The sequence below is a fragment of the Varroa jacobsoni genome, unplaced genomic scaffold (assembly GCF_002532875.2).
Source record: "Varroa jacobsoni isolate VJ856 unplaced genomic scaffold, vjacob_1.0 scaffold_233, whole genome shotgun sequence".
In the NCBI taxonomy this organism is placed as follows: Eukaryota; Metazoa; Arthropoda; class Arachnida; order Mesostigmata; family Varroidae; genus Varroa; species Varroa jacobsoni.
Window position 1 is genome coordinate 158,462 of NW_019213135.1, and position 15,877 is coordinate 174,338.

The following is a 15,877-nucleotide window of genomic DNA, read 5'->3' on the forward strand; positions in this document are numbered from 1 at the left end:
TATGTAATCATGGGAACCTTTACACCCGCCAAAACTTTAAAAGTACCCTCGCCTTAAAGGAACAGGTGTAAGGGCATAAGTGGCCTTTGGAGAGCAGCTGATCTATAAAAGAAGTTTTATTTAAATCACAAAATATGTAAACAATAAATCATTTTCTAGAGCTATTAATTGGATCTGGGTCCACATTGTGTAGATCTTTGTATCGTATATATAATTAACAGCATTGAATAAATGCTTTTGTTTATCACTGTTAGTACCAGAAATCAACATATTTGTTTATTAAATAGATGGGCTTGATAACAATCATGTACTCTAAAGTAAAAACATGGCCTTACATTTTAACAATTCTCAATATTATGCAAAGTAGCATTCTAATATAATTATGTTTTAACAGCTAATACGAGCGAAAATTAACAGTGAGTTGGCTCAAGGCGGACAACAGGCGTTGTGTGATCCGGGCAAGTCCGAACAGCGGCTTCTTGGGTGGCAGACTCTTAATAGTATAGCACTCTGGCAGTAGTACTTACATAGCTCGTTTAGCCATGGAAGAGAAATCATCGTATCCGATTGTTCGCGAAGTTGGTGAAAACTATGAGATTTCAGTGGAAGATGCAACATGCTTTTTGCATCAGTGCTGGTGTAAGCAGGAAACCACCTCAATAAAAAGCGCCGAGGACAAGCTAGTAAAGTGTAGCACAATGGCGAGACGGGCAGTTCAAAAGATGCTTCATACGCTGAACATTGGTACTGATAATAGAGAAGCTATGCTCGATGCGCACGCTATACATTATTTAGTTAGACTTGCATATTTTGGAACAACTGCGTATAAGGAACCAAAACTGAAGTTCTTTGTCGATGATGAAGTCGTAAACAATGCGCGCAAGGAAACTATAAAAGAACTTCAAAGTGAGTACGGTGCTTGTATAGGAGAGGTACAAATACAGTGCATCGATGGAGCAATCCCTGTGCACGAGGGGGTTATTAGCCTATTTAAAGTCGCGTCAAGCGGCACATCTACATTGCCGATTTCCAAGCAGCATCTCTCTGTCGTCACAGACCTACTGTATAACGGCAAAACGTCGTTCAAACGCTCAGAGTTGGCAGCTGTCTATGTAGCAACCACCTTTAGCAACTTCAAGGAAGTCAAGTTTTTGGTTGATGAGTTACGACGCACAATTTCCAACAATTGGAAATCAGCTCTTTCAATTGACTGCATTCGAGCCTTAAATTCAGTATATATGACGATACTGTGCTCACAAAGTGACTTTGTTGCGGACGATAATAGGGTTGAAATTGTTGCTGCCCTTGAGGCATGGGCAGAATCGTCACTAGCGCGGCAGACCGTAAAATACAGATTAGTATTTTTGCTAGAAAAGAACAGCACTCCTAATCGAATCAAAGATTACACTAAGTTCATTTATTATAACGGCTACAAATTTGACGGGACATTGTGGACGGAATCAGAGTTGCATAAAGAAAGCTCCAAGCGGTTCACCTATACAAATGCGGTTGTTAATTCGGAAGGTGATAGAATTGTGTCTGTGAGACCTGGCCCAATAGGCATACTTTCCACCGTAAAAGGTTTCACCCGCAGCACCTACTTGCCGCATGATCCTCTTGGGTACGGGTTCCCATATACGTTCCAACAATATCCTTATGTATGTCTGGTGTTTAACATTTACGATGATGAATTAAAGCATTATGGGACTGAGCTTTGGCAATGGAAAGAGCAAGCAACGTTTGAGCCAATCAAAACACTACCTATGTGGGAATCAGTGGGCAACATGGTCCGCATCCGGGATGATTGTTTTTACTTGACAGGAAAGCGAAGACATTGTGGCACGAGGCGCGGACCCGATTCAGTTGGAGCTTCTGTGGACGATAAAAGTCATGAAAACAAAGCGGAAGCCGGCTTGTATCTCATGAAGGTTACACGGATCGATGGTGTCCTGATGGGAGAGGTGAAGATGATAGAGAAATGGACACTAGATGAATACTGTGAGAAGTTTAATACAGAATTTTTCTGCATTGGAGAGACCCTCTACAAACAAGAGAGAAACTTCAACTTCAACGTAAGGCTAATCGATCCAACATTTTATTGTTAACCTTCTAAAAAGAACACATATAACATTCATATAATAATATTCATAAAGTTCCCAGTTGAAGCCAATCGTGGTGAATAGAATGGACTCACATGGTAATAAAGAATGCTGATATGCCTTCAAAAGGTGACATCTTACGGAATATTTAACAGAAAATATAAGCTATTTTATTAGTATTGCATCCAAAGATAAATTTATGCACATATCAATTTACTCTTATGGATTTTCTTAGATCACATACACGCACCTAAAAAAAGTATGCAAAGAAACTGGATTAACAAAGCACACCATACATTAAATAGTAAACAAGCACGAATTAGCTGAGTTTATTTAACTCAGCTCATACTTTTTTGCTGTTATACTATAACATGCCATATTCAGCCAAACCAATAAGGTGATTCATATCATTTTCTGTGTTCCAGGAATGTAAGTCATCACCTACAGTACTGTCGCGTTTAGAAAACGATAAGTTTGTTCCTGCAGGCGAGTTGCAGCCCATTGAAGGAGCAATGCTGACGACGTGGACCCTCGGTGGTCGAATATATGCCGTTGCGTCATTGTACGATGTATCGAACACACCTTGTCCATGTGGATTTTTCGAACTGACTGACATGAACGTTTGGCGGGATCGAACCTTAGAAACAGGGTTTTTCAATGTCCACCCTAAATGGAAACCTGCAAATAATAGCGCTTGGCGCGATTTTGTCGTTGAGCGCACTTGAACCGCAGTGATCATAGGGAGATCATACTATAAAATTAGGAGGTCTAAAAGTGTCGCAATAGGATTATGAAAATCATTCGAGTTTGTACTTCACCATATGTGGTAGCCTAAACAGTATCTGGTGCATGGGCATATTGATGGAGGAGTCGCCGTATAATGAATAAGCAAATATAGCATATTTAACCGTTCAATTATGATTAAATCGATCATATTCGGATAACTGTATTTTATTAACATGGCACACTCAAACGAGCCATTTACCTAAAACTATAGAAACAATAAATACACAATCTAGACTGCTGAGGCAAATAAATATACATATATTTTGTTTTTAATCTGTACCTACATTACCATCTTACTAGCTTATTTAGCAGCATCCAGACTATAACCATCGGGTACAGGTTGCAGCCCGCAGGCCATCATTAAGGCATTATAATGCGTGGGTACTTTCTGACATTTCTTATATAAGCCTTTGATTTGTTTAGGTGTTAACTGATAGAGGTTGTCGGGGTCACGAGCCATGGCAGTCCATTCATCAATGCCATGTTTAGAGATCATCTTCGCAAGAAACATCATGTCATCACGCAGCATAAAGCTACGGTCACGTCGGGCCGCGTTGGCTTCCATCTCGATTTTTTTCACCACTTCGTATTTTGCTGGAGCTACAAGTTTTTTTTGTGTCGGGTCAAGCTCCAGCTGTCGGACAGTAGAAAAAATAAACGAATTGCAACAATACAGACAATGATATAGATTAATAAATGTTTGTAAATCGAAAGTTAATGAGAGACCTTGTTCAAGTTTAATGAACAATTACTAACAAAGCCAGTGACAAAAAGCAAAGTAGAAAATACACTACAGTACACCTTAATATTCGACAACATAATAATAGAATGCTCTGAACGTTTACAGTGCACTATATCTAGAACATATGCATGTTGGAAATCTATAACAACAAATTGTCCTTTTTTCACTTGTAAATCAGTGCGTTACGATATACGCTTTATAATATCATGGTGGTCACACGTGTACACATAGGCCGTAAAAATGCATACCTTGTTGGCGTCATAAAGTAATCCAGCTTCCTCGATATTTCTACGAAATGTATGCTCCTCATTCCAAACAGCTTTGAGTTGTTCACATGCGACGCGAGGAGCATTCCTTCGCTTTAACTTCTGGCGGGCCCGTTTCGGATTTATGTTGATTTTTTTACGATTTGCGCGACGTCTCTTTGCCTGACCGCCCATTATATAGCCGTAACAATTCACCGAACTCAGCAACTACACAACTGTCACTTCAAATCGTCGATTCCTTTGAAGCAATAATATATATTTGCATCGCAGCAATACACTAAAAAAAAGTAATATTGAGTTAATAGTTATTCGTTGAACCCAGGTGCCTAAGCTCGTACATTCCTCTACAGACCTGCTCGAGGGCACGTATCAAAACAAAAGCACGTGCAAACAAAGCGGCCGCTATTTTGGAGCTGCCCGCGCGAATTTAAAAGTAACCGCTGTTTACTGACAAATTAGTGATTTACCCCGTTGGGAGGGTGGCAATAGATAGAATACGTTGCCACTTAAGTTAGCAGCCGTTGAGGAATTAGTACACAGTTACTCTACTTCTCATTTGTAAAACGTAAAGGTGTAAGGGTTACGCAGTTTCTAATAATTTTTTTAGCTTGTTAATCTTAACATGAGGTTCTCATCTATGCAAGCAAACAGCACTGCTTTAAGCTGCGTTCATTTCAAATTCACTTTTTTTGAGGGTCAATCAGCGATGAATGCGGCATATTTACTTCGAGGCGTGTCCTTTCTAAAGGATAAATTATGTAGTGCAGTTCAAACAATGCTCTAAACTTATTAAATGATAACTATTTCACTACTACCACTCGAGAAAAAAGTTCTCAATTTTTATGCAACAAGAGAGAATGAGTAAAATCTGAATTTCTCGACGCCTTCGAAACGTACGACTCTAACTGTATAAGTAAAGATTAGTAAAAATAGTACCGGATTGCACAACATTTTATTAATAAGCCAGTGCAATTTAACAAAATTATGAACTTTTTTTTTTGACCCAACGTATGTTTGTGGGAAAACTTCATACTAAAAAGACCTCTTGTACATAAAATGTCTACACAGTCTAATTCAGTAATGTGCTTGTGCATGGAACGTCGCTGCTTTAAACTAATAAACATGCTCTCTTAAAATGGTCAAACTGTTCAATTCGCCTTAGCTGATCTTCGTCATATTCTGCGTCCCCCTTAGATCCTAAATGGGAATCACCATGCGATTTTTCATCCCTCATGCTTTCGAAATTAAGCTTGCTATGTTTATTTAAGAAATGAGCGGATTGTTGTTCGATCGTTTTTTCCCTTAACGCGAACACAATCTGTTAATTTTGCTTGGTAAAAAAAAAAGGCCAATATCTTTCTTATAGGATGTACCACACGCTATTACAAGGAGGTAGTGGCATTCTTTGTTGCAAGCTGTTGCAAAAATATTCTTGATGTCATACGTTTTAATTGTTCTAGGCGACATTCAAGGGGTTATTTCCTCGCTTATTTTACAATTTTTAAATTATTATGTCTAGATTTTTCTAACCAAATCTCGGTAAATGGAATGAAATGAAATGAAAAATTACGTATAATGACAGACGCATGTATCCTAGCATGATCTTCTGTGTTCAAAATTCAAGATCCAGTTTTTTTCGGGTCAATATAGTTGGTGTATATATATATAAAGATCTATATGGGAAGAAACTTCAAATAATTAGTGTCCGTTTTTGTCTACTATGACACTTCTCTACCGCTATTTGTTTGCTAACGATCAACTCTCACACACAACTAGAAAGGTCTTTCTGTGCACAAAGTTTTTACTGTAGGGGGCGGCTTTGGTTCGACGAAATCGAAAAGCTGCCTAGACAATTTGGTGTAAGGATGGCAGGGACAAGAAGGGCTCTATAGCATAACGTGTTACTCATGAGTGGCTTGCAAATTAAAAAAGTAACGTTTTTGTTCGCTCTTCGGGTATTCCGAATTCATCAAAGATTGTTTAGACTTACTTTTAAAATAGGACATCTACAAAATGAATTTACATCTCTCAACGAAAGAGTCTTCACCGTATGCAAAACAAGTATCCAAAGTTGCTTACGTACCCTTTTAATATTAGAAAAAAAAATATAAAATGAACCAGGTGTTTAGAATGCTGATCTTGCTACTTAATAGACTACTTTTAAAACCTGAAGTAGAACACATAATGACAGTGGACTCGTAAAAAAAGCTTTCTAAGTATACATTCAAGGTAAAGCATTTAAATTAAGGAAAAACTTTAACAGGCTGTTGCTTATAACGGACATAAATTTGCTACTATTTTTAGTACCGGACAAAATTTGTCTAGGATCCTAAATTAAGGATGGTGGTAATATTGAATAAACAAAACTGTCTGGATTGACAGTCTTAATACATGCAAAGCATTTCGTCAAAACATCTTTCTGGAGCATACATATATTCTCCAGCGTCGGCAAACGAAAATTGGAAAAAGAGGCAATAAACAATAATAACTAAATCGTATAGCGAATCTCTAGGGCGGTGTTTTGTCTTGTTAATCTCTCTCTAGTGATACACAACGAAATGTGGACGTTGCTTTACCAGCGACGCTATTTCGCTCTTTTGCATGATCGACGAATACTCCTAATGCATATTTATATAGATAGTTAAACTTATTTATTATTTCATATTAACATATATATGACAATATGATATATTAACGTTAATAAACATTTGTCTACTTTACTGTATTGTAAAGATTCTGTTTCTTCTTCTGCGATTTGAACTGCCGCGCAACCAGATCTGAACCTGAAAACGTATGCAACGATGCGGTGTTGTTGTCGCGAACGCAGGTCGCCCAGAACCCTACAATATCCGCTGTTACCATCGTTTCGACTGTTTAACATAATAGGCCATCCCACTCGAACAAGACTTCACTGTAATATAATATTTACGCTTGTTCTTACAATCAGTTGCGACTTGCGCGTAGCTCAAAGTGGGCAAATCTCGCTGACTACTGGCTGAGCCTTGTCGCACTGTGACATTATAATTTCATGCACCTTCACTGACCTGGCGCTGCCAGACGAAGCTCACAAGGTCCTTTCGAGTCTACCGAATCGCCTATAAGGTGAAACAATGCAGCGTCCGATTGAATGTCGAATCGACGCTCTAAAATAGAAAACATGAAATGCTTGAAAAAGTAGCTTTAAAGGTTCTGTCTTCCGCTAAAAATATATGGTTATTCGGTTCGGTAAAAGAATTAAGTGTGATCTTGTGTTGATAAGAAATCATCGAAGAAAAAGCGTGACGCACGAAATTATCTATTTGACGGCATGAAAGCACGTGTTGCCTGTCGCGCTTCAAAGAAAAATCTTATCCACAAAGCTCCTGTTTTTTCCGCTATCTCTGCTGAGAAATGGGAAATTTCTGGGGGATTCACTGCTTTCGCTGCTTGTGTAGACTACTACCAGCTAAATTCTAAACTAAATCTTCAATAGCTATAGTTTTCTTGGCTATGCTGGCAATTGCACGCGTATTTTTCCGATGTTTGGACGGTACAGAAAGGTCTGATACGAGTAGATCGTTGACGCAAAACTGCTCTGAAGCCCAGATGAGAGCTTAATACTTTCCAGCCTTACGGAGAAGTTTCCAAGGGCACGTGTGGGTTTTTTCCTGCAAAGCTGATAATACCAATCAAGACTGGATCAAGACCCTGAAGATGACTTTGCCCATGGTCAAGGTAGACTGGGCCGTGTTCCTTTGTGATGCAATGTTTTTTCGCAATGTATTTTGGACTCAATTTATATATATATATATATAAAGTCTGTCGACTATAGGACTCCTGCGTAGCAGCAGCAACTTGAGATGACGGAATCTAAACTGAATCAATGTTTTACTGTCTAGGGGCTTCTAGCCTTAATTTTCCATATTGATTTATCGGACATGACGGTCTTTGGTATACTTTTCAAATAACTTAGATTATGAGTTATAATTTTCGATAGTAGGTACAAAGAGACACAGAAAACAAATACCGAGTACGTTTGCGAGCTCCTTACGTAGATAGTACTTGTAAAGCTAGGTTGAGTGAGCTACACTAATTAAATAATTGAAACGCTGTTCCTAGATTCATAATTGATGATTTCAATATGTATAAACAATTTTCACTTCGATGAATACATTAACATATATATCAATCGATCTTTAGATATTGGACCTCTATGGTTAGATTTGAGCGTCCAATATCGCTGTTAAGCATTCCATGGCTGGCTTCCAGCACAAAACGAAGTATGTACGGCCTGTTCGAACCTAGACCGGGACGTATCCCTAAGATTAGAAGGCAAAGACGTTACCCTCTGAGCTATCACCGGGAAAAAATATCGGACCTAACCGGGCCCGCCGTTTTAATCTAACTACTGTATTCAAGAGCCGCCAGTTAAGCATTAAGTGTTTACATCCGAAATTCTGCATTTGTATTTAGCACATGTGCGTACCCATACGATTGTTTTAGGGCTTCCTATCGCAATTGCTGCTTTCATGCCCGTTACTTATCCAATGTAGGGGACTGTGTATTAAGGTTTTCGGTTACACATAGCTTCACAACTTAACACATGTATAAGACCCACTTGCCTGTTTTTTTTCAGCAAACACATAATGCGCTCGAAAGTACGCCCGAAAAAAGGACACAGGCAATTTCTGTATGAGTTTTCGCCACACTAACAGCCATGTTTCTTGTAGACCGCTTCATGACATCACGGCTATAGTAATGTTACACCACAACGTCCATGGCTACCTGCATGCAAGCTTGTTGGTGGCTCCACAATTGTGCACGACACTCTGAAAACACGATTGGGGAAGCGGTGGCGCAAAAACACGCCAATCCCTCAACCTCAGTCAATCCGTCGAAATCCCCAGAATCATGCCCAGTGGAGTCAGTTTGAATGACTTACGACCACGCTGTGGTTCCCTTCCCTTCGATCTAGCCTGCCAAAGAGTCAGCAGGAGCGCGTCGCAACGTTCTTATTGCCTCACTTCAGACCCATTCTGCTGACCCATCTCGTGAAACTATTTGTTCCTCGCAGCTTCTACATCAGGTCGTTGGGCCTCTGCGACCCTTTCCTTCAATCGAACAAGGGTCTCTCGCCTCGGAGAGCACCTCACTGGGTAACCCTGCCTGCCTGTTTGCCTGCCTGCTGACCTTGTCGATTGCCAACGAGCTCTCGCACGTTGCCCGTTTCTATAGGTAATAGACGATAAGCTTTCTGTTGTGAATTATCCCTGATTGTTTCGCTGTGTCCACAGCAGAGTCAAGTGAACGCAACTCGCCGTGAAACGACAATAGCCTCTGTACCAGTCTAATCAGTGTCTAATTCATCTGTACGAACGACAACGAATTGTCGATGGCGGATCTCGGAGGACCGCTAGATATCAAAGCACCCGTTATTTGGGTTCTGGGCGGTCCCGGTTCCGGAAAAGGTACTCAGTGCGCGAAAATCGTCGAAAAATATGGCTATGTGCATATCTCATCCGGCGATCTGCTTCGTGATGAAGTAGCAAAGGCATCGGTTCTCGGCCAGCAACTCAGTGAAATTATGAGGAAGGGTGAACTTGTTCCTTTAGAGACTGTTCTACAACTATTGAAGAATACAATTAAAAACAAGTCGACCTCCGCTAAGGGCTTCCTTATTGATGGATATCCCCGGACCGTAGATCAGGGTGAGAAGTTTACGTCGCTCGTGTGCCCCGTTAAAGCGATTCTGTTTTTCGACCTCAGTGATGACCTGATGGCGGCACGATTGCTCGAGCGCGGGAAGAGCTCGGGCCGTGCTGATGACAATGAGGAGACGATCCGTAAGCGCCTTAAGACGTTCCGCAACGAATCCATGCCAGTCGTTGATAAGTACAGGGATATGGTTCATACGATATCGTCTACGGACCCCGTCGATGTGGTTTTTGAAAAAGTTGCAGCTTTTATGGACAAGCTCCAGTAAGCGTTCTGCTGATGACACTGAAATATAACTTGATATGCGCGATCGAAGGTAGCTAACTTCCTAACTAAACAAAATAAAGACAAATCATCTTCGACAAATTATCTGTTCCATTATCATCGATGCGTGTAAGGAATCGACGAAAAGATCGTTTAGTACGAGACAGCTAGCCTTCTCACTCCCTCCCTTATTGAAGGCTAGAAAGAAAAACAAAGTGCCCTATATATAAACTTAACAATAATAAAGAGAGAATTGTTCCACGAGCGCATGTGAAACTGCCTCTGGACAGAATACATGCTTCTTCATATGTTCTGTGACCCCTATTAAAAAGAAACAATGATAGAGTTGTAAAAAAATTTACCGTGACACACATGCACTTCTTATGCTCATTATTATTGCTGACCTTTTTAAAATTATGTATACACACACATTTTAAATCGAGCAGAAGACAAACGAAAACGAAAATCACGAATGTTATCGTCGCTCAAAACTGAATTAACTCAAAAACCGACTAAAATTGTTTCGTTTACATAACAAATTGCGACTAAGTCCATTGAGGCCAGTAAAGCTAGACTGTTTATTGTGATAGATAGATAGTTATACGAAAAGGGATAGAGTTGTTCGTGATGGACACAACTAGATCTGGCTATTAGACTTCGGTGACGTTTACGTTTCCGTAGAGCAACTGTAACACCTTCACAAGGTGATCCTCAGAAAGCAGAACAATCACCTGCTAATGCCGTTAGGCAAGTAAGCCTCAATTTAAAAGTTTAAATATAAATAAAATTCATCTTTCAATAGTTCGCGTTTTTTTCTGTCGGATCGAAACTGTTTTTCAAATTAAAGTCGAATTATACCGAGCAACTCCGCATGCTAATACGCCTCATCAATTACTAACAGTGTAGTCTGTTCACTTCAGTGCGAACTTGAATTCTGTTTAACACGTCGAGAGCTTGGCACGTTACTACCTACTATAACAATAATAAGTTACTGATACAGATTGAACAAAAGTGCTTGACTTCTCCGTCACGTTCTAAGCCGAGAATTCCGAGTTATGATTTTCTTTGAATGCTGTATGCAATTTCAACATGTAAGCAAGCTGTTCGCTAGATTTTATCGAGCAACATCGATAGCCTTTAAGGATTAGGTACTCGCGTAACCTTCACGACGGCCACCTAAATACGTAACGATGTCTACCGCTATCTATTGGTACTCGCGTAACCTTCACGACGGCCACCTAAATACGTAACGATGTCTACCGCTATCTATTATCTAGTAGGGCACATTTCTATGGTCGTACGGTTTCTTCCGTTTTTTGACGATGGCATAGCAGCGTTGTGCAAAACACCCAAATTTCCATATTATTGTTGACACATAAGCAATAGCTCTAAAAAGAATTGTCAAAAAACAAACGCAGAAACAAACCGTCCTCTTTACTCGTGTTGATCTTTGTACTAATCTAGAACTAGTTCTGAATCATCGGCCAATATGGACGATAATGGCTAACTGAAGCTCTAGTATGGGAGTTTGAAAATAGTCACTAGCCTATCTGCTCAAATTAGCGCGTCGGCGTATATGCCTGAACGTGAGAGCTGCTTACGAAGCACTGCTATCCTCAGTCACCCATATGGCATCGGCGAGTCGAGCGTGTTACTGTCCAGAAGACGCTCGTTCTACATATCATGGTTCAAACACATTAACAATACTTCGATGTATCTCGGCCAGTTAGGGCAAAAATTACATTGGCAAGCGAGGGTTACAGCAAATCGCTGAAAAAAACGCAACGCAATTAGCTTCGTCTTGTGTTCGACTAGCGTTACGAAACAAAGTCTGGTATATACATCGATTGGCCATTATCTCTTAGTACCGAATTGGTTTTCTTAATTCTATTAAAGGCATACAATAAGGCAAACAATAGTATAAATCCCTTGATTAGGAAGAACAGAAAGGTCGTTACCTTTTAGCTAGGTCTGAATCGCAGACACCCATATCGTTTCTGAGGGTGAGCCGCTCATATGGATCCAAATATTCCATTCGCTATATAAGAGCCGAGTCAAATGCCGAAAAAAAAAAACCCTTACTTAACTATGCCAAAATCTAAAAATAAAAACTCGAAAAAATCATGTGACAAATTATTTAAATATTGCATACTAACGGTGAGACTATGTGATAAAATAAAATTCGTTATAGAGGGTAAAAAGCCAAATGTAGGCAATTCAGGTAAATTACTACTGTTCTGTATTTAATGGAAGTATCTTACTCTAAAGCTGTATTAAGCCTAGTTTCTCGATTACTAAACAGCGTAAAGCAGTGAACTTTATCGAAGTTCTTATTTCACGCCGAAGATCGGACGATATCTGTGGTACTTTAAACTCACAATTAAGTAACCTATAACCAAATGTAGCAAAAACTTATGCGTTTGACGCCACTATTCGTCGCTTCGCTCGGAATTCAGTTTCATGAGGTCCGCCGTCCATGATATACGCGGAGAAAACTATTATGAATTAGCTCCTAGTAATAGACTCGGTGGCGAAGCCTGGCCAGGAGGCCTTATGTGGCCTGCTTTGTGGACAGATCCACACGCAAAGTATAGAAGGCCATCGGTTACAATCAGCATCCAAAGGTTAGTAGATTCGTCTACAAGCTTTGCCACGCAGTCGTGTCTGCTGATTCAACCAATCTAATTTGCTAATGTCATACTACGCCCAACGTAAACCATATTTGTATATACAACACTAGTTTCCTTTACCCTGTTTCACGTGGTACATAACGCGTGACGCGATCGTGTTATTCTACTCCTGGAGTGCTCCAACAACCTGTTGTATTATCGTTTCATCAGCCTGTTCTCATTTTACTAAACTTGTTTATGTTACATCTGAGTAAAGTGTACTAGTTCCGAGAGTCTGTTGCAGCTACCCAAGTACAATAATTCTGCTGTTCTAACTTAGTCAATAGGGTATCCTATCTCAACGATCGTACAATTATTCTACTATTGCTTTGCTCCGGTTTTAGCCAAACGAATCGACAGACGCGTCACAGTCCGCTGCACGAATTTTGTTATCCACCGTCATCTCATTGCAGTGATATTATTCTTCCATCGCAACAACTCCCTCCCATCCTCCTAATGCATTTGATCCGTTACCACGGCACATGCATTCTGATACCTGATGAAATGACCAGTCCCGACCTAAAAATATCTAATGAGGCACAAGACAGACTTCATGTTTTCCATATGATATCACTCTGTCGTTAAGGCCTCGTCGAGTCCAAGGCCTTGCAACCTGTCATTAGGTCACCTCCATTCCATCATCCTATCAAGAAGTAATTCACTTTTTTTTTCTTACTAGAACTTGTGTCTTCAACGCCCTACTACGCGATTTTTCATTGTAATTGTTCCATTTGCATATTTCGATATCGATACTCACTGTTTTCGCAAAACACAACTCTACCCGCCAATTGCGGGCAAACGCAAAGGGTCCGATTTTATTTTAAAGATTAGTTTTTATGATTTTTTTTGATCCGATTTATTTTGTCAGAAGTCCAGGTAGGTCCATAAGCCTACAAACGTAAGCGACTTTCCAGCATAAACTCTTTCAAGGAGTTTTGATGATCAGTAAACAGATGGCTTCTCAGTTTAGTCTAGAAGTGCTCAAATTATCCTAAACTAGACACTTCTTCTGAGACGAACTAACATCTATATATAGTTTAGGATATAAACAGAACAACTGTTCCCAGGATGAAGTTCTATCAGTAGCCAACAAAAGACCAGTTAAAAACAACCACTTTTGGAAAGCTAGTCAACTCACATATGAACGTACACATATATGCATAGGTTATAGGTTCGTGCGTGAAGCCATGTGTAAGGCCACTAAATTTCGCGACATTAAAGTGTTGCTACAACCAACGCTGATGAGGGGCGATTTAAAATCGTAGAAACCCCTTACACAAAATGCATATAAAATTAGGGGTATACTCGATTTTGCGTAGTGTAAAATAATGCTCCGAAAATTTAGTTAGCTAATTAATAACTTGAAACGTACTAGTCTAAATTATGCTTAGCTATTAGACGCACGCCTCTTGGTTAAGGATAGTTGAGCAGGCTTTAATCAATGTTGTGGAGGTAACAAAAAAAGGAGCGTCACACAAAAATCATACATTGTAAATAATATCCATCAATTAGTGACCTATTTAGTACGGCAAAAGCAACATTTGTGTCAGTATGTCACTGGCTGCTCATTTGAGTTGAAAGGCGGTATAGCTTGTTGAAAAAAGTAACAGCACACAATGTTCAAGCTGTGCGGGGCAAGGATATTGTCAAGAAGAAAATGTTCTACTTTTTCAAAATAGCTAGGTAGAGAACTTCATTATGTGCTTGACATAAATAGAAATTGTAGATACCCTACATATTGCATTATATATAGACATGATAACATTTTTAGTAAAGTTGGATTTCTACATTAAAAGAAACATTTTAATCATATTTGCAGCTTAGAAGAATAAAACAAAGAGTTAACTTTACAATATGACTCACAATTAAATTATGACAAGCGCCTATAAGCTCTAAGGCAACGCTTGTAATGATCCTAATTAGCTTCTGCTGTACGGCCCGTTTTCGTTGGGACTGTACAAAATCTCTATATACGCTAATCTGGTCGACTGGGAGGGACTACAGGCCTCATAAAATGGAGGTCTTATTATATTTCTTACCATCTTATTATATTTCGAAATCAAACACCCTCTTTGATAGGCAAGAGGTGTGTGTATTCGACGCCATGACTGAATCGGCCGCCAAGGGTTCGTTGTCGTCAATCAGGTTTTAACCTGATACATACTGTGCGGAAAAATTAACTGAAGAAATTTATTTTTATTTAGCAAAATAGGTAATGAATCGTTACAGCTTCACGATTACTGATCGAAATACATATTCAATGAATTGACTGAAATAATGAATCCGATATTCCTTTATTTATTCCAACTATTGGTAGCACGGTTTTCAGGTTGGCAATTACTGAGAAGACCATTTGCGCGTTTTTCACAACGTATTCGCCTAATTATACTGGTTGGAACAAACGTAGGCTTACAGTTAAGTAACATCTAGGTCTACAGCTAGAAAAAATAATCCAAGTTATTGGAGTACTTTTCAGTAGCTATTGTCTATTTTTATCTAGAACAAAAAGGTTTTTCTCCGATATATATTAAATGTGCAATTCCAATGTGAGCCTTAACAATAATTGTCATTTACCAATAATTATATATAACTATTAGTTATATACACTGTACATAAATAATAATACCTTTAACACAAGTACTATTTTTGACGTAAGTGTACTAGAAGATTTGCTTGCTGATCAAATTTGTCTGATATTGCAGGATTGGATTTTTGGGATCACCTTATGGTGAAGCCATGTGCGTCTAGTGAATAGCACGTGTATGCACATCTGCTATCAATAACTTGCGTTTCGCTATCGACCGTTAAAAAGCAAATAAATAAATATTAATTAAGCTTGTTATTACTTGATCGTAGTCAAAAACCATCGCTAACTTGATGTAAAACTAAAACGGCAAACTTTCAGGTCAGCGTATATTTTAAAAATCGAGTTTACGCACACACGTTTTTTAGGCTTGAGCAAATTTCAAAAGTCAGAAAAATAAGTTTCTGGACATTATATGCGTTTGGAAAGTGGTTTGTCTTAATTATTGATATTAAATGTGCCTCAACAATACTTGGACAGCGCCCTCAAGTATTCGATTGTCCTCTGATTTATTCCTCGAATCTAGTTACACCGTTACCATAATTTTATTTACTACCCTGGTAAGTATCTAACTCGTAATATATATGGCATATTACAAAATAAGTAACGAATTATAATCAGCTTGCTCGAAGATCAGCTAACGGTCTTCGTGGTCCGAGATAGGAGACACGATAAAATCCTGACGTACCACAGGTATGGACAAGCACCGATGCTCCCTTTTTTCAAGGCTTAAAGACCATACCGTAATGCTCGGATAGCTTTCCGCTTTCAGG

The 15,877-nt window shown here is 39.3% G+C and overlaps 3 protein-coding genes and 1 long non-coding RNA gene across 6 annotated transcripts; 3 read left to right on the forward strand and 1 right to left on the reverse strand.

Annotated features, from left to right (window-relative positions):
• Positions 1–169: 169 nt before the first annotated feature.
• On the forward strand, positions 170–3,140 carry LOC147753778 (uncharacterized). Of its 2 annotated transcripts, none has more exons than XM_022855889.1 (3): positions 170–249; positions 395–2,072; positions 2,525–3,140. In XM_022855889.1, the coding sequence occupies exons 2-3, from the start codon at positions 543–545 to the stop codon at positions 2,822–2,824; spliced, it is 1,830 nt and encodes a 609-aa protein (XP_022711624.1). In that variant the 5' UTR covers positions 170–249; positions 395–542; the 3' UTR covers positions 2,825–3,140. The 2 variants fall into 2 exon arrangements, with proteins under 2 accessions (XP_022711624.1, XP_086829779.1); XM_086973653.1 differs by lacking the exon at positions 170–249 and having other exon boundaries at positions 287–906; positions 1,822–2,072.
• Positions 3,118–8,913, reverse strand: LOC111273883 (nucleolar protein 16). 2 transcript variants are annotated; one of them, XM_022855903.2, is made up of 4 exons: positions 8,495–8,783; positions 6,938–7,036; positions 3,876–4,170; positions 3,118–3,519 (listed from the first exon to the last, which is right to left on the reverse strand). In XM_022855903.2, exons 3-4 carry the CDS (start codon positions 4,065–4,067, stop codon positions 3,187–3,189), a joined length of 525 nt encoding a protein of 174 aa, XP_022711638.1. In that variant the 5' UTR covers positions 4,068–4,170; positions 6,938–7,036; positions 8,495–8,783; the 3' UTR covers positions 3,118–3,186. The 2 variants fall into 2 exon arrangements, with proteins under 2 accessions (XP_022711638.1, XP_022711637.1); XM_022855902.2 differs by lacking the exons at positions 6,938–7,036; positions 8,495–8,783 and adding an exon at positions 8,815–8,913.
• Positions 8,914–9,051: 138 nt separating this feature from the next.
• Ak1 (Adenylate kinase 1) lies at positions 9,052–10,650 on the forward strand. Its single transcript, XM_022855901.2, has one exon. It carries the CDS (start codon positions 9,265–9,267, stop codon positions 9,853–9,855), a length of 591 nt encoding a protein of 196 aa, XP_022711636.1. The 5' UTR covers positions 9,052–9,264; the 3' UTR covers positions 9,856–10,650.
• A 1,499-nt stretch (positions 10,651–12,149) lies between these two features.
• On the forward strand, positions 12,150–15,354 carry LOC147753779 (uncharacterized). Its single transcript, XR_015316124.1, has 2 exons — positions 12,150–12,475; positions 15,223–15,354. It is a non-coding gene; the product is annotated as an uncharacterized LOC147753779 (long non-coding RNA).
• The last annotated feature ends 523 nt before the right edge of the window (positions 15,355–15,877 follow it).

What these genes read in the sequence shown, in the direction of transcription:
- LOC147753778 (XM_022855889.1), top strand. Translation starts at nt 543, where the DNA reads ATGGAAGAGAAATCATCGTATCCGATTGTTCGCGAAGTTGGTGAAAAC. An exon ending in AGAGAAACTTCAACTTCAAC is followed by an intron (nt 2,073 to 2,524) that starts GTAAGGCTAATC and finishes TCTGTGTTCCAG; the next exon opens with GAATGTAAGTCATCACCTAC.
- LOC111273883 (XM_022855902.2), bottom strand. Translation starts at nt 4,067, where the DNA reads ATGGGCGGTCAGGCAAAGAGACGTCGCGCAAATCGTAAAAAAATCAAC. An exon ending in TACTTTATGACGCCAACAAG is followed by an intron (nt 3,520 to 3,875) that starts GTATGCATTTTT and finishes ACTGTCCGACAG; the next exon opens with CTGGAGCTTGACCCGACACA.
- Ak1 (XM_022855901.2), top strand. Translation starts at nt 9,265, where the DNA reads ATGGCGGATCTCGGAGGACCGCTAGATATCAAAGCACCCGTTATTTGG.